This window comes from Terrapene carolina, unplaced genomic scaffold, assembly GCF_002925995.2.
Source record: "Terrapene carolina triunguis isolate 2854851 unplaced genomic scaffold, T_m_triunguis-2.0 Scaffold136, whole genome shotgun sequence".
Lineage (NCBI taxonomy): Eukaryota > Metazoa > Chordata > Testudines > Emydidae > Terrapene > Terrapene triunguis.
In genome coordinates, this window is record NW_020664487.1 from 4,057,540 (window position 1) to 4,075,801 (window position 18,262).

The 18,262-nt window shown below is 38.4% G+C and overlaps 1 protein-coding gene across 5 annotated transcripts in view; it reads left to right on the plus strand.

The window, feature by feature from the left end:
- Positions 1-18,262, plus strand: part of RUFY3 (RUN and FYVE domain containing 3) — a 72,429-nt gene that overhangs the window by 45,775 nt on the left and 8,392 nt on the right. For 2 of the 5 annotated variants that reach the window (XM_024215879.3, XM_024215880.3), the window contains exons 6-15: positions 53-114; positions 1,778-1,843; positions 1,945-2,014; positions 4,898-4,990; positions 5,452-5,535; positions 6,227-6,394; positions 7,920-8,017; positions 11,956-12,075; positions 15,024-15,147; positions 17,028-17,107. In XM_024215879.3, coding sequence (XP_024071647.3) covers positions 53-114; positions 1,778-1,843; positions 1,945-2,014; positions 4,898-4,990; positions 5,452-5,535; positions 6,227-6,394; positions 7,920-8,017; positions 11,956-12,075; positions 15,024-15,147; positions 17,028-17,107 — 965 coding nt within the window. Of the gene's footprint in view, positions 1-52; positions 115-1,777; positions 1,844-1,944; positions 2,015-4,897; positions 4,991-5,451; positions 5,536-6,226; positions 6,395-7,919; positions 8,018-9,615; positions 11,877-11,935; positions 12,076-15,023; positions 15,148-17,027; positions 17,108-18,262 lie in introns of those variants that run through there. The other 3 variants (XM_024215881.3, XM_024215882.3, XM_024215883.3) reach the window with 3 other exon arrangements.

The window sequence follows — 18,262 nt, forward strand, 5'->3', positions numbered from 1 at the left end:
TTTAGGAAGAGTTATACAGCCATATGTAAAATACTAAAATCTTCCTTTGTAGGTTGGAGTTATTGATTTTTCAATGTACTTGAAGGACACGAACAGCAGTAAGGGCAATGAAGGGTAAGTACAAAGGGAAACTTTCCTTTTTGGGGGAGGGGGAGGGGAAGGAGGTTATTTGGCTTTTGAGTAGTATTACAAGTTGCCCCATAATCCTATAGTTTTAATTAAAACACTGCAGTCATGCTGAATTCCATTTTTGTTCTAATTATAGTTCTGGGATGGAATTCAGAAAGCTAACAAAGGAAAGAACAGGAAAGTATCCAGAATCTCAGGGAAGAGGGGTTGCTTTTATTGACTTAACCAACAATTAAATCAGAGAGCATTTTACAAAGCAAAAAGGCACAGCAATCAAACTTGTGGTAGGCCATTTTCTAGAGCTCTTTCAGTTTGAGCGCTGCGTGGTTTGGGATTTTCTTTTTCCAAACAATTATATGACCAGTAGAAGAGTCTTCAATCTCTAGCATCATAGGGGGATGTATAAGAAATAAATCCCCCATTGCGTAAATGAACCAGAATGTACTTATCGGATTAGTTTGAGTTCTTGTACCTGCATATATGCAAGTAGATGTATAACACTGTATAGGAACAGGAGATGGAAAAATACAGGAATATATAAAACATACAAATATGAGTTGCTGTACTTCTGAAATCCATTAAATCCTCTTCTTCATTGATCAGAAGTTCTATCATTTTCCATTCATTTGGTGTTACCTTGAGTCTTCAGAGTGAGGTAGTTTACACTTTCCTCTTGTATTTGTCATTTTTGAAAATTAATTTGTTTTTATTTAACTTTTCATGCTGGAAATGCATGAAACAAAGTCTGGTTTCAGCTTTTGTTGAGTGGATCATAGGGGTATGGCTTTGTTTTGTTAAGCTTGAAGGCAGTACGCAGAACAATACTGGTACTTGTTTATTTGAATTTTCTTTTGCTAATCAAAATGTCTTCCTTGATTGATTGGGCATTCTGTGCAAATTATACAAACTTTGTCCTGCTAAAGGTTGTACTGACAACTTGTCCAAAGTCCAAGGGCTGTAACTAATTTATATAAAGGCACAGATTACAACTGCTCTCATCTTTCAATATGCGTATGTGTCACATGGAGGAATTCACACTCAGTCCTGTAGACTCCATCACAATTCAGATAGCCTTCTTCTCAGGTACAGATGGTTCTTAGATAGCAATGTTGTCTGCACTGACCCGTCTACTCTGAGAACTTTAAAGATGAATATCCTTGACCTTAGAATCTGAAGTTGAGAGAAGGGAGCAAAGAGAAATTTTTTCTCTCTCTCCTCTCCTCTCCCCTTCATCTGCTGAATGATCCCACTCTATAGTCTTCTTTTGGCCCCTAGACAGCCCACTTCATCAGGGAACCACTTTAGGCTCCATGCTAGGAATCCCCCCCACTTCAGCGACAACCGAAACAGGTCAAGATGGAGGGGACATTCTTGGTAGGGAAGGTTGGATGAGGTAGAACTAGCTCTGCCTGGTAGTCCTGGCCTTTCTTCCCAATGGTAACAGGCCTTCCTTTCTGTAAAGAACAATTGCCCCCTAGAGACCTCAGGAAACACCACAGAACTGACCAGTATCTGGAGGATTAAAGATGAGCTGGTCATTGCCTGTGCTTTAGCCATTCCTATAGTCCCATGAGACAATCCTTGCTTGTAGGTTGGGAGAGAACTGTATATCAGGAAGCACTGACTATTCACTGTGTCTGTTTTTCAGAGATGGTCAGATAACTGCTATTCTGGACCAGAAAAATTATGTAGAAGAACTCAATAGACACTTAAGGTAACAAGTTCTTTTCTCTTATGGTATGATCTAAGAGACATAGAGTGGTTGTTATATTTATTTTTCAAGTAACCAGTAGCTTTTTCTCTTTGATTTGACAGTGCCACTGTAAACAATCTGCAGGCAAAGGTGGATGCTTTAGAAAAATCCAACACTAAACTTACTGAGGAGGTAGGTGTAACAGAAAAGGGGTGCGTCTTCATTGCTCTGTGAAATCCTGAATTAAGGCAGAAGTGATACCTGATTCCTGAATTAAGTTGTAATGATTGCTGTCTGTTAAAGGTGAACTGGAAAGCTGAAATGAAAACTGAATTAAGCACAGGGTTGTGGTGTTTGTTGCCACTAACTAGGCATGAAGGACCCTCCGCAAAAGAATGCTTTTTAAAATTAACTATTTAAAAAAATCATTTTCTCGTCTCTGAAATCTTATTGATACTTTCTGCTTATTGGAAGGCATCAGAATGTGTCCCAGAATGCATTGTATGAGACATCTTGGCTTGCCACCACACAACGTTTTGATTAAAAAACAAAACAGAATGATACAAAATGATCATGGTACACATTAAATGGATTAAAAGCTGACTAACTGATAGGTCTCAAAATGTAATTGTAAATGGAGAATCCTCAAGCAGGTGTGTTTCTAGTGGAGTCTCACGTGGATCAGTTGTAGGCTTTTCGCTATTTACCCTTTTTTTTTTTTTAATGACCTGGAAAATAAATCATAAAATCATCGCTGATAACGTTTGCAGATGACCCAGAAATTGGGGGAGTAGTAGATAATGAAGAGGACAGGTCACTGATAAAGAGTGATCTGAATCACTTGGTAAGCTGGGCACAAGCAAACAATGCGTTTTAATGTGGTCAAATACAAAAGTATATATCTAGGAACAAAGAACGTAGACCATGCTTACGGGACAGAGGACTCTGAACAAGACGTGAAGGTCATAGTGGATAATCAAATGAACATGAGCTGCCAGTGTGACACTGTGGCCAAAAGGGCTAATATGATCCTTGCATGTGTAAACAGGGGAATCTCAAGTAGGAGTAGAGAGGCTGTTTTACTCCTCTGTATTTGCACTGGTGCAACTGCTGCTGGAATAAAACGTCCAGTACTGGTATTCACAGTTGAAGAAGAACGTTGTTCAATGAGTGAGAGTTCAAAGAAGGAGCCACAAGAATGATTAAAGGATTAGAGAACATGACTTAGACTTGAGTTCCTCAATCTATCACCATATTTAGCTTAATGCAGAGAAGGTTAAGGAGTGACTTGATCAGTCTATCAGTACCTAGGTAAAGTACAAATTGTGGATGATGGGCTCTTCAATCTAACAAACAAAAAGGTTTGATAAGATCCAGCGGTTGGAAGTTAAAACTAGACCCATTCAGACTGGAAATAAGGTATACATTTTTAAAGGTGAGGGTAATTTAATCACTGGATCAATTTATCAAGATTGGATCTTGTTCAAACAGGAATTATTTGGGGGAAGTTCTGTGGCCTGTGTTATACAGGAGGTCAGACTAGGTGCTCTCAATGGTCCATTCTGGCCTTGGAACCTGTGACTCTATGAATATTTTCAGTGAACTAGGAATTTTTGAAGAAATTATCAGAGGATGTTTGTTTTAAAATGTATTTCTTTGGTAAATATCTGCTTCTGTATCAGCTCTTACGTGGTGTTATAATAGTGTACGTTGAAATGTAAAGATGACTTTTTCCTGCATCTGCTCAAAATTTGCTGAATATAAATAAAAATGTCACTCTGCAGAAAACCCCCACAGACTGGTCACTTAGGTCAGTCAATACACAAATCTAGGTATAACTTTTTTTTCCCTTTTCCATTTTTGCTTTGTAGTTCACCTTAAAGCCAGAAATGCATTCTAATCTTCCCTGTTCTACTACAGGCCTCCTGTATGACTTTGGACAAGTCAGTTAATCTCTTTGCCTCAGTTTCCCATGTAAAATGGGGAATAATGAGTTTGGACTCTTGTCTCTTTTGTCTGTTTAGATTAGGTGCTCTTTGGATGTAGACTCTCTTAGCACAAAGGGGGTCTGATATTAATTAGGATCTCTAGGTGCTATGATAATACAAATGAAAATAATCTCTGGAAAAGAACAGAAATGGCCTTACATTTTCATGTTTTGCTCACTCCTGATAGCTTTATATAGTTGGTTAGTGAACAGTTCCAAAGATACATATTCAGATGGTCCTGTTACAAATGTAAAAAGTTTTGCAGTCTCTCCTCTAGCATCCAATTTCACTAGTGGATCTGACTGTATCTACTCATGTGGGGAAGGAAGAAAAGTTTTGTTATATTGTGCAATTAAAAATTGAGTACTTTAAATGGCAGCCTGATTATGCTGCTGTTTTTAGTTATACTGTAAAGCCTGCAAAATTCATATGCTGTGCTAATCAAACTTATTCATGTCTCCTACCAAATTAATTGCAGTACTTATCAAAGTATTTGTTGATAAACAATTTATTTTCTGGTCACTCAGTGGAGTCTCCATACTGGTTAAAGTAATAACTGACATTGTAACAACTCTGCCCACTAAAACTATTTGCGGCACATAGCTAATTAATTGTGTTGCATGTCATATCAATTAATGCATTTTGCATGAACTGTACAAAAGAATCATGGTCTTGTCAGGATCCTTTTTACCCAGTTTTGTCATATAATGAAACCACTCAACCAGCATCTTGCAATGTCATTGAGCTTTTGTTAAGTGGAGGAGGTTACATAAGTTATGATTTACAAAGTAATTCGCTCTGTGGGAAAGCTTTTCCAAGTTACTTTGGTTTGCTTCTGTATTAAAATAAGTAATCTATTGGTCATGGATGTCTTTCTCCCAGGAATTCCAACATGGAATAGGACAAAGAACCACTGCCCCAAGTAGGCCAGTGAAGATCTTTCTTCTGTTAAGATTCTCATATCGCACCCATCACTGCCTTAGCTAAAATGCCTGAGCACATTGGTATCCAAATAGTGTAAATAGCTGTCCATTCAGCCAAGTGAAACATCAGCGTCTAAGTTACAATTCTCTGGTTTTGTTTACAGCTTGCAGTTGCAAACAACAGGATTATAACACTGCAAGAAGAGATGGAACGAGTTAAAGAAGAAAGTTCTTACCTCTTGGAAAGTAATCGTAAGGTCAGTGTGTGTATGTTATGAATCTTCTTTTTTTTTTTTTTTTAAGTGGGAATCACACTTACTTGTGCCATTGGCACTCTCATTACTCAAGTCCATCTTTTGTTCTACAATCAAGGGGAACTCCATAGAACTGTTTCAAAGATTTTACTTAACCAGATAAAAGATGTTGGTATCCACTGCAGAATCTTTCTACTTTTTGAAATTATAAAGATATTTCATCAGATTTTATAAATTGTTCATACTTAAAATTCTATTATATACATCCTGCAGATGGCTAGACTGATTATACATGATGGCATTAAATAACGCGTGTTGGTGAAGGGAAATAGTAATGTCACAAGTGTGTTACTTCTGTATTAACTCAAGGAAGACTATCGATGTTTGAAAACAGCAGAAGCAAATCAACAAATATGAGGATTCTGATAGTTTGCCATCTGATTTGTTCTCTTTGTTAACTCTAGGTAACTAAGCAAGACAGAACTGCAGATGGACTTGCACTGAGTGAAGCACGGAAACAGTTAAAGGAGGAGACTCAGCTACGGCTGGTAAGCTTGGTCTAAACTCAGAATTCGGTAAAGTATTCTGTTTTATATAGTCATTCATTGTCTAACAATTAACCTTTTGCAAAGGGTATGTGTTATGGTCCAAGATGCAAGTAAGGGTGATAGTATTCCAAAGTACCTTGCTTAATAACCATTAATAACCTTGCCTAATAACTTCATTTTGTTTTAAAACAATCTACCAGAAGTAATTTTCCTGCTTCACAGCAGAATACTTACCAGATTTGGCTCAACATCACACAAAACATGCATTGAGCTTCTATTTTTGTATTTAAGAAATTCAAATGATATACTTGAGCCTACAACATGGACACCTGTCAACTATTGTTATACAGCACATGGGATAAGGGTGGGGAAAATGGTTGAAAGGGGTATTCTTGTGAAATAAGAGGTCTACAAACATTTCACGAATGAAAAATATAAATTTGGCCCAAATAGAGTTTTCTGATTGGTTGCCAGTGAAGCCATATACATAGCTATAATACTTGGCTGTTATGGTATCTGTTTTCCTTTATTTAGTTTCTAAATTCTATTTATAGTGGCAATAAGATGTTTGTAGTGCAACATGATTAATAGTATGTGTTGATGGGGTGGAGGGCAGGGTGGATTATCACACATTAGTTCAGTCGTATTCTAGTCAGAAGACTTGTTATAAAACATAATGTGTGTGTTTCAGGATGTAGAAAAAGAACTAGAGGTGCAGATTGGAATGAGACAGGAGATGGAGCTGGCCATGAAGATGCTGGAAAAAGATGTTTGTGAGAAGCAGGATGCACTAGTGGCACTCAGGCAGCAACTAGATGATCTCAGGGCACTAAAGCATGAACTCTCCTTCAAGCTGCAGGTAGGGAAGGAAGCCAATGAAATGAAATGGTCCCTTTGTAGATATGACATGTAGGAACCAACTAGACTACTTTTTTTTCTTATCAGAAAGTCATTCGTGGGGGAAGAAGAGGGTCACTTGTATACCTTTTCTTTTCCTCCCTGCCCTATCCTTCCCCATCTCCTAATCTCACTATGGATTCCATTTGATTCCTTCTACCCTCAGCCTGCATTGCGGCTAACCTTTCTAACTGAGGAAAGCTGAACGTGACTTGGTCCAGAAGCAGTAGAGTCTGTAGAAAGTCAGAGTCTGCTCTTGGATCCTTCATGTGGTTTGCCAGCACTACAAGGCTGGCTCATACCTTTTTAAAATAAAAAATGCTCACCAGATGCCGGGACTTGTGAGGAAAAAGCATCCCATGATATCTAAACACTTATCTGTTGAAAGTAAGACAGTAATTTCCCCCTAATACATGGCTGTTTTGAGAGTTGTTGGGTAAGGATGTCTCAGCAGCATGCTCCCAATCACCTGATATTGTTTTTGGAGCAGCTTGCATAGCTGGTCAGTGTTCAGTAGTTCCACTTCTGTTCCCGTCTTAACATGCTAGAAACTAAGGAGATGGATCTTTTCCCAATACTTATGGGAAATGGTGTGTGGGCAAGCTCCCTTTCTGCTGCATTTCACTTTTATTAGTGCAAATAACTGTGTACAACAGTGTATAATCTACTTTCTCTAGACTGGAGCACAAGTTTTAAGTAACTGTAGAAACTAGGATGACGCAGCAACGTTTTCAGAATCCGTAGCCTGTGGTTTTACTTCCTAATTTCATTTGCCAATTTAGACTTGGGCTGTCCTCAGTCACAGCTTATATGAGGTTTCCTTTTGTGTTCTCTACTGTAACACACAAAGTATCACTTGCTATGGTATATAATGATAAAATGAAATCATTTGTACGGGTTACCATGGACAGAGACAGGGTTTCAAAATCATAGTCCTTATAACTTCTGCTTCTAGAGGACCGCCTGCAGCATAAGCGAAGTCAGTTCTAAAGAAAAGCTCTAACGACCAAACCTAAAAGTAAACTTATATCACTGTAAACACCACGTATTTATAAAAACAAAACCATGATAGCATCTGTCTAGTAAAATCTATTATTTTAATGTATATAGTTCCACTGGTCACTGAAATCCACTAGAACAGACTACTCAGACAAAACCAGACAGCTAATGCCCAGACAGTTGACAGTTCAGGCAACTGGCACTCTTGTGCAACACAATTGATGGTGTAGTATTGATACTACATCAGTCTATGCCATGGGTTCAGATATGATACTTTATATATAAAATAAAATTCTTTATTTACTTACTCACTTACCAGGACATGGGGAAATGCTTGTCCCCACTATTAATCTTCGCTTCCGATCTTTGCCCTTTGGATCACTCCTTCTTACCTGTTTTAGTATCACCAATTCCATTTCATTTTCCAGTGTAGTTTATTTCATATTTATCACTGCTTACTGAATACATTAGGTAACTTTCCTTTCCAGAGTTCAGACCTGGGAGTGAAACAGAGGAGTGAATTAAACAGCCGTTTGGAGGAGAAGACAAATCAGATGGCTGCTACTATTAAACAGCTTGAACAAAGGTAAAAATGAAACTTATTTATTGCAAAATATAAATGTCTCCCTGTGGTATGTGGTATACTTTTGCAGGTGCTAAAAATGCATATTTTTTAGATAAACTTGTTACACAGAGCTAAACAAATATCCCAGACACGCTAAGTGCTATTTCTAAGAGTCCTTTACAGATTTTTTTTGAAACGTTAATATTATCTGAGTTGCATTCAGTGGCCTAGGCCTGCTTTCGTTGAAGTCTGTGGCAAAATTCCCATTGAATAGCATGGGAGCGGAACGGGGCATTACAACAGTGGGTCAAATCCTACTGCTCTTACTCACCTGAACAGTCCCATGGGAGTAAGTGGAACTATTCAGATGAGTAGAGAGAGCAGGACTTGGCCCTATAGCAGTAATTCCATGATAGACTGGTAGCTAGGACGTTCTTTTGTGTGCTCAGGAAAATCCTCTATAAATGAGAACATCCTGCTAAAATATCAATTATTGTAGATGCTTGTTTTATACACACAAACAGAGCATACATATATAAAAGCTAATTATTGGAATCCTTGTCAGCATTGTTGTATGTGAAGATGTAACACTGGGTAATTAATTGCCTATTGTTAATTTAAATAGGTCTGTACAGCACCACTAACACTCTACAAATGGATGACTCACAGAAGCATACAGTCTATATTAGACACAAGATGGTAGGGATGGCAATACAGTAGTGCGGGCATGAAGGACAAGGATTACAACAGTCAGAGCTGAAATATGCTTATTGTTACATAAGACTCTAGTTCTATTTTTAAAACTATCCTATATTAAAACTGGAACTTCCATCTCTGTGAAAACTGAGACCCATGTTTCTTTCTGGGAGGTCTGAAGTGCAAGAAAGCACAGTGAAACTAACTTGGGGGCTGGGACTGTAGAGGACTATTTCTGGCACTAGGAGCTAGCAGAGGTGGCGGATGGGAACAATATCCATTAGTGCCATGCGGACACATTCTCAAATACCTATCCTAGTGAGACAGTGCTGACAACCGACTACCAACTCTCACATAATTGGGATGGACTCTGAGGTCAGACGTAAAACCACTCACTCCCAGAGGAGGATCTCAGGGGGTTGCATTCCTTTTTCTTTAACATCTTTGGAGCTGAGCCTCTTACAGTTGCTTTCACAGAGGGTTCAGCTGGTGTGAATTGACTTCAAATGGAACTGTATTTATTTACTCCAAAGTGTCTCCACCTATGCATCCATCCCCATGTTATGATCCTAAATGATACTGGTGAGCATGAGAGGTGCATTTCCTAAAGATAAATGCTGTTTCACTTAGAAATAATAAAGACAGAAGTAAGGGGAATAGTTATGGTTTTTTTTACAATTATTACCTTATTCAGTAAAAGGATGGTTATTGTAGTGTGTGTAACTTTCATCAAATTCTTCTGAGTTGGTGTTTCTGTAGTCTTTTGAGTGGCTCTTTGAGAAATGTTTACCCTTTCATAATTTATACAGACATTATATTGAATGTACTACAATATCTGCTCAGTTAACTGATTTGAACTTTTCTCTTACTGATTTTTTTTTCCATTTTCCCCCCACATCATCATTCTGACATTTTTCATATAGTGAAAAAGATTTGGTGAAACAGGCAAAAGCCTTAAATAGTGCAGCAAACAAACTGATCCATAAGCACCATTAGGCATTTTTGCAACTGGTCACCTCACAACTCTGACATCGAAACTTAGTTATGAGGGGAAAAACCTTAAGAATAGTTAAAAGCAACTGTTAAAATGTTAATTGTCATTTAAAGTTGATTTGGAATTTGCTGAATTTTTAACATCTTTGGGCTTTTTTTCAGAGAGAGAAAATTTGGTAGAAGCTTCCTATTTTGCCATATAAACTTTGTTAAGCTACAGAGGAGTTGGCCAATAAATACACAAGGAAAGCTTAAGGAATGAGAGATTTGTGGCTCTGTACATACCTTTGATACGTACTGTATACAGCACAAGTCTTCAACATGAATGGGTATTAGATGTGTGGTTCTATGCCAATATCCGATTGGCCAGTTCTGGGGAAGCCAAATTAGTTTTCTCTGTTACCCAGTTATGAAGTAGACAAAGAAAATGTGTCCCTGGAAGTAGTTGAAAGTAGTTATGTGCGTATTCCCAACCATTACCCTTTCACTTTTGTTCTTTGGGTTTAACCCCAAAACAAGGACAAATGGGCATTACATCTTAATATCTTGTCACCATGAAGATCCAGTCCTCATTAACCAAGACTACTTGCAACAATTTTGCCTTAGTGACTTGGGGTGGGGAGGTAAATCAACCATAGATTCCTTTAAACTTCATGAAGACAAAATTAGTAACTAGATGTCTTAGAGTAATGTTACAGTAGAACCTCCTGATCTTTTCATTGCCTTCTACCTCTGCCATAATTCCCTCTAGAAATATACTGCAGTTCTTCCTAACTGAAGGAAGCTGAGGAGAGACAGTTGTTCTGTTGGTCTCTCCTCTTCCTAGAAAAGGAATAGTTACACATTTTACAAAAATATTCTGCTCTTTATACGTTGGGGTTAAAAAAAATGAGAGAGAGAGGAAGGATTGGAACAAGTAGTAGTTTTTTGCTGGCCAGTCCTTGTCTCAGAGTAGCTAGCCTATAACAAATCAAAATAGCTGCCTTTCACTGTTACACTTGTTACATTTGCTTCTAAGTTTCTGTTGCTTGATGCGAATAGGGAATTTGCTGAGAGTTCTGGCAAAATAATGAAAGACCAACTAAAGCTTAGAAATGGTTCTGACTAGGAAAAATAATCATAAGCTTAACATCTCACTTCAAATTTTTTAAAATTGTAGATTGGAATATTGTAAGTTAGTGTCCTCTTCCCTATGGTCGCAAGAGGTCACCAGGCTGGTCCCATACAGGCTTTAGGGTGTAAATAATTCTATAAATACTTTGCTTCAAGAAATCAAGTTTGGGTTTTTTTCTGTGTTTAATAGTTTTTTGTCCTTGTGAATTGCTTGCAAAAATTCTGTCTCGTGTAAATTTCCCACTCGGTCCTGTAGAATAGGACTCCTTGACACATAGTGGGAGACTTATATGACTCTCATGCAGCTGGAAAAACTATTAATTCGCACTGGACACACTTAAAAATCTCAGAGGCTCAATCTTGCCCTCCAGTACACAGGTGGGTATCACCCCTTAGCTTGTAAAATTGATGACTGCACAATGGCAGACTTTATAAGACTCCCTGGAAAACAACTACTAAGTATTTTAGACTGGCTGTTGAGTCACATGTTTGAAAACACAAAATTAACCTTGTGATCTTTTATTCTGAACTCATTTGAATGATCTACAGAATAAAAGCTTTCATCAGGGTATCCAAATGGCTAGTTAGGATTGTTACAACCCCCTGCCAAATTCTTCTGGTGGACAATAAACTTTCTCCTATCACAGCAATGCTATAGTAGGATTGAAGACTTAAGTATCTGGCAACATGTCTAATATTTGATCCAGAGTATAGGTTGCTGTGGTGTAAATGCCTGTGTGCTTAATCTGATGTGATAGTTGTGGAAGAGACCAGGAAAATGCACTAATTCTAAATATAGTAGATAACCTATGTTGCAAGTTCCAGTTACATGTGTAAAGCTGAAATGTAACGTACATTAAAATAAAATTTGACTTAAAATTCTGTGTACTTGAGGTTTGCTTTGAATATGGATAAAATGTTTTATGTTTATCATCTAATAGCTGTAAACTGTAGTAATAGAATAAAAAACATTGAAAATCAGAGTTTCTTCTGCCTGGTTCACCTACATTTTGTCTTTCTTTAGAATATTTTCATCCTTCCCATTGTTTTACCATACAATTTGTTTTCCTTTTTTGGGTTTATTTTTGTTTAAATTCAGTCTTCCTCCCCACCATGGCTTTTGTTTTTTATCACAAGTTCATGTGGCTCAAATCCAGATTGCGACAGGCAGAGAGAGAACGTCAGTCTGCTGAGGGGGACAACCGGCTCTTCAAGCAGGAATTTGGTGACAAGATCAACAGTCTTCAGATGGAAGTGGAACAGCTCACCAAGCAGCGGTGAAGAGACCGTTTTCTAATGTATTTATTGGGTGTGCTTTCTCTGCCAGGTCAGAAATGTCAGGGAAAACCCATAGTAAATGGGGGAGTGTGTTTATCCTAGACACAAGCAGAGTAACCTTAGAATGGGGAAGTGCTTTGATATGTTGTGGACCAAATTTTCAAATGTGGACATCTGAGTTGCAACTGCATTTTTTTAAAAAAACTTACCACTTTTAAAGAAAATTACAAAATACGTAATCAGGAAAAATGACAAGAATAGTACAAGTCCAGTGCACCATCGAACACTAAAAGAAGAAAAATCTTGTTACAAAAACAGTCTGTGGAACACCATGGGTGGAAATTAAATATAAAAATGTTCTCCAGGCAGTTAAAAGTTCATGAAGAGAGGCTGGCAGTATGCAGTTCTGCTCTAATCATGTCATTTGTATTATAGATTATAAACCTTAGAGAGAGACTAGACAGCAAACAATGTGATTATTCATAATCAGGAATGCTACCGCTATTTTATCATCTACAGTTTCCTCTTTTTCACTAGTAAGTAAATCTACTATTTTAGGAGACTGAGACAATAAATATCCTTGGGCACCAACCTAATAAATAAACCTGTATTTTTTTAATCCACAAACAGCCTTAGTTTTGGTGGGAACCAAAAAAAGATCTGAAAGTCCAGGACAGAAAACTCAGCATGAAAAACTATCATATTCCTCTTCCAGAGTTGTCAATTTACTAACATCAGGAAAATACAGACCCTTTTACCATGAAATAGAAGATGGCCTCTCATTTTGCATACATGATACATTCTCTGTCCCATGACAAGGTCACTATGAATCATCATTGAATAAAAGATATTTGACCTCTTTCCCTTTACTGAGTACCCTCACACTTCTTTTTGCCTTAAGGTGTCTGCTAAAGTGAAGTGATACAAAACAAAATGTTTACAATGGGGGGGAGGGTGTGATGACTGAGGGGGCTTTTATTAACAAATATATTTAAGCTCCCATTTGTGACACAACTATTCCCACAAACACATCATTTTATGTGCCCACATTTGAAAATTTTGCCAATAGTATAATTAGACTGCATCAAACAGGATGAAAATGCTAGTCTTTGTGTCTTTGCTGCTAGCAATATTATCAGATGCAAAAAGGGCTTTAGGTCTGGTCTACACACACACACACGTTGCACTGATTTAACTAAATTGGTTTAGAAATTAATTCGGCTAAATCAGTGCAAGCACCTTGTGTGGACACTCTTTTATCACTGTATTTATATTGATTTCTAAGTCAATTTAGTTAAGTTCAAATTCTGTTGGTAGACAAGGCCCTTGAGGTAGCTATGTTGGTGGTAAACTGCTTCCTTGAACTGGATTGCCATATTAAGAAACTGTGTTTTTGCTCTGATGAGTTTTCATACAATCTTACAGGTAAGACCGCTCTGACCTGTATGGTATTGAGTGCATCGGTGGGCACTGATCCATGTCTCAAGTGATTTTCACCCAGTTCTGTTCCCTGAGGTCCTGGGTTGTGCTCTGGAAACTTTGGGCTATGTGCTAGCTAGACCTGTGTTCCTCCTGGTTTGTAAAAACGATTAGAGAGGTATGGGCACTGTGGGTGGAAATAGGGCCTGCTTTTTTTAAGGAGGGCAGGATGCTGGTGTCTCTTCTGAGTGGTCATTAGCCTCTTTCTCTAAAAATAATCCCTTGACATTGATTAATTTTGCTACCTATTGCCCTTCACTTACCTTGATTTTTGGAGCCAGGGTGGTTCCCTACAGTATATTCTCATGTTCTGCCCAGTGTATTTCTAAAAGTCCTGAGAGCGGGGATTTCCGTCACTTTCATGGAGTTATTACCTATCTGCTCTGAGGGCTCCCTGCAGTGTTCTGTAGTCTTCATTTATCATTCACAGAAGCATAGAATATCCGGGTTGGAAGGGACCTCAGGAGGTCATCTAGTCCAGCCCCCTGCTCAGAGCAGGACCAATCCCCAACTAAATCATCCCAGCCAGGACTTTGTCAAGCCTGACCTTAAAAACCTCTAAGGAAGGAGGTGACCTCTCTAGGTAACCCATTCCAGTGCTTCACCACCCTCTTGGTGAAAAAGTTTTTCCTAATATCCAACCTAAACCTCTCCCACTGCAACTTGAGACCATTACTCCTTGTTCTGTCATCTGGTACCACTGAGAACAGTCTAGATCCATCCTCTTTGGAACCCCCTTTCAGGTAGTTGAAAGCAGCTATCAAATCCCCCCTCATTCTTCTCTTCTGCAGACTAAACAATCCCAGTTCCCTCAGCCTCTCCTCATAGTCATGTGCTCCAGCCCCCCAATCATTTTTGTTGCCCATTTTTGAGCTGATGTGCTCTTGCTTAACAGTCCCTAGACTCGAACACTTGGGATCTGCTGGCAGGGTACTCTCAGTGGAGAACCCTCTGCTTGAGAACAAAATTGCTCCAACACAGCCTAATTTTAATCTCCAGCCATGGTGGAAAGCACCCCAGTGACAAAGGTTTTGTGTGAGAGGCAGGAAGGGAAGCATCTTTAAGGATGTTCCTGGAAATTGGTTGAAGATGTTGCTTCTGATTTCATGCTATTTGGACTCTGGCAGTTTGTGTACTGTTGTTGGCAGTAGATGTTAAAAATATGACTGTATATTTTAATTAAGGACCTGCAGACTTAGTGAATGGGTGCACATTTCATACATCTAAACAAAATTAAGTTTGACTGGATTAGATCCAGAATTTAGATTCAGACTTTACGCATTGTGGGCTTGTTAAACATACGTTGGGATAATTCGTTCAGAGGTGTACAGTTCTGAAAATTCTGGTAATGAAGATTTCTTTTGTGCCCTCTTATGCTAAAAACATAAATCACCTTTTTAATAGCTGTGCATATTGGGTGATGTAAAATCAGATCACTTATCCACAATTCCCTTTTGTTCTACTGCAGGGGTCAACTTGAACAAGAATTGAAACGGGAAAGAGACAGATGGTCACCAATCCACCAGGGTATCCAAGAAAACAAAATCACAGTAGCCCAAGGCAAGGGCTTCCAGAAGATGCAATTAAAAATGGTATTGTCACTGTTCACATTTAAATATGGTTTAATTTTAGCTACTGTTTTATCTGGAGCTTCGTATCACTGCACATATGCGTTGCTGTTATGCTGCAGTAGTAAAGGTATGAGGGTAGAAGTCAGGATAGGAAAAATTCATGTAAATTTTTATTTAATTCACACACCATGAAATTGAAATTGTTCTCCTTTTTCAGCCTGAGAGGTCTTTTTAAAAGCAACAAGTTTAGTTGTAATATAAGAGTGTATCCCTCCCTCCCAGCTGTTTGACAGAATCTTGAAATTGATTGTGTTCATCAGCACTATTTACTAAAGAAAAATGCAATATAAAAGATACTCTAATCAATACATCTCATTAAGAGTAAATCACTTTAAAATAATTTCACATCATCATGAGCAGGAAGTTACCATGCTGACAGTCTGAAATAGAGTAGAACTCAAGAAATGAAGCTGGCTTTTTAATGCATAAGAGAGCAGCATTTCAAAGTTGTAAGTTCTATTCTTGAAGAAAAAATTGGTTTTCATGTTAACTAAACTTGTCTTAAAACAACTTTGAAAATCTGATCTCTCCCTGCCTTGTTGTACATTATTAGACTTGGCTGTTTCCTGGGAAGTGTCAGTAAAAGGGCAGCTCTTCCTGAGACACTAGCATAACTCTCAAGTATGAAGACAATGAAATAGTACGGGGTATTTCTGTACTCTGCATGTACACTGCAGCACCTGTTCTTTCAGGTGGCTAATCTTCACTGGGTTTCCCCAGGAGACTTCAGCAGTACTGCTCTCTCCATTGAGGGCTTCTTTAGTTCTTCAGTAATTTTTTTTAACCAGTAGCATTGATAACTTTTTTTAAAAAAAGTTAGCAATGCCTCTTGATAACTTAATTGCCAAAAGCATTGGGTCTATAAACAGCTGTTACACTACAATAACAAAAGGCGTCAGAATGAAAAAATTATTGCAGCTGGCTCTCAAAACCAGCTGCTGTTTGATCTTTCCAAACCAAAGCAAGCTATTCAGCTGCAAGGCAAAATAATTCTTTTCTCTCATTGTACATGTTTCATTGCTTCAGGGTTTGATTTTGTTTTTCTGATGTGCCCTTTTCTTCATGGGATTATCCTCCTCCATTTGTGTGTCATTGTGGAACTCTCACTAGAATGGGACATGCATGTCTTTGTCTTGGGAACATACGGGTTTAATTTACAGAAGTATCTATTTATGTAACACATCTGCTCCTTTTATTGTGTCTCGTGGTCTATGGATGGTTTACTTTTATACAGGTGTATCATTTTAACAGCAGTTTAATGCCCTGTCCAAGCTGTAGTTCAAATTTCTAGCAACTATCATAGGTATGGATCGTGCTGAGAAAGTTCTAACACGCTCCCACCCTCACTAATACAGATAGCAATTTATTTTCTTAGTCGTGTTGAAAAGTAATGCTACGTTTGGTTGGGGATTTGCCTTTGTCTCATTGATATTTGTAGAGTAAATCTATAAAGTAATATTTACCCTCCCTGCTTCTGCTATACCAGTCCAGGTGGCTGGGTTATGCTTCCTCCTTCCCAGTTCAAAAAAAAAAAAAAATTGTTAGATTACCTCTCCAAAAATCTGAAGCCAGCTTGGACATTTCAGGTTTTTTTTTCTGCCCAGCAAGAGGAAGGCAAACAGCTAGTGTGCTTAGATTGGTGCTCGTATACCACACTGGTGTGAGAGGTCAAAGGGTAGATTTTCAAAAGCACCCATGTGGTTTAGATACAGATCCCATTGAAAGTCAGTGGGACTTGTGTTCACTAAGTCATTTAAGCGGCCTTGGAAATCCCAGTCTAAATGTGTAGAGTGCAGTTAGTGAAATACTCAGAGACTTGTAAATATGTTTTCTTTTGACAGGATGGAAAGCAGAAAATCCAGGAAGAAAATGCCAGACTCAGAGAGCCTGGAAGAGGGGAAAATGCTGTTCTTCCAAACAAGTATGGACTGAAAGATATCCCCTTTCCCCTTTTTCTCACTTTCACAGTTCCCACTCCTGTCTCTGTTCTTCTCTGCAATGTGAAAAGCAGTCTGTTATGCTCTCAGCTAAAGGTATCAATTACTGTGTTGGTGAGAATTTAGTTTTGTTGTGGGCTTACCCTTTCTTTCACTTAAAAACAAAACAAAAAACCCAACCCTAAATAAAACAATATGCTAAAATCTAAGTGAAGTTTAAACTTTTCTGTTTGAAGTGAAGACACTTGTAATTTGAGATTTTAAAGTTCCAGGGTGGTATGATCTCCTCTTCTCAATTACACAGTAACCTGGGAGAGAAACAGGGATTCACTTTTAAGTGTAGTAGAAGTTGGCATTTCAGGATTTTAGGAGTGGTTCTGGGGTTGGTGCACGCAGGAGGGACTTGAAGTTTCCTGTTTTAGAGCTGGTTTGGGCTTCTTCAATTGTAGTCTGCCTCATACAAGGAGTTCACAATATGGTTTATTTCTCAAACTTTTGGAAAAGACTCCAGCATTGTCTTTCCCATTGTGCTTTTTGTGTGGGGGCAGGGGTTTGTAGGGGTGTGTAACACACTCAGGGACTTGTCGAGTTCTGCAGTTCTCCTATCAAACAAAGGTTTGCAATGGTCTTTGTGCCCACTGTTTGAGGTTCTCCACTGTGCCTACGTCACAGCGCTGAGTCGGGAAACGGATTCTATTGCCAGGCTTCAGGCTTTCTTGCTCTGGAATGGGGGAGGTGATGAAGAGATTCCTGTTCCTCTCCCAGCTACCTCTGAGCCACCTCATATATAGCTGTAATTCTTTTTTCTTCATTTGGAGAACATTATTGCTTAGGCTGACTTTTAGGCCTTGACAGGGTAGGAGTTCTGCAGACACAAATCTGAAATTGCAGGGACATGCCCCTTTGGTATTAGTGCTTCAGGAAAAAAGCCCTGTTCTTGTATTGGATTTTGGTATAGTATAACGTTGAGGACCAAGAACAAGATGTATTGGACCCTAAAGATTGTGGGGTTTGTTTTGTTTTGGGGTTTTTTTTGAGGGGGGGGGTGTTCTAGAGAGAAATGGCTTCTATAATAAAACAAAATACTTACAAACATACTAATGTAGAAATCCCATTCAGATAAGAGTTTAGTTTTTTAA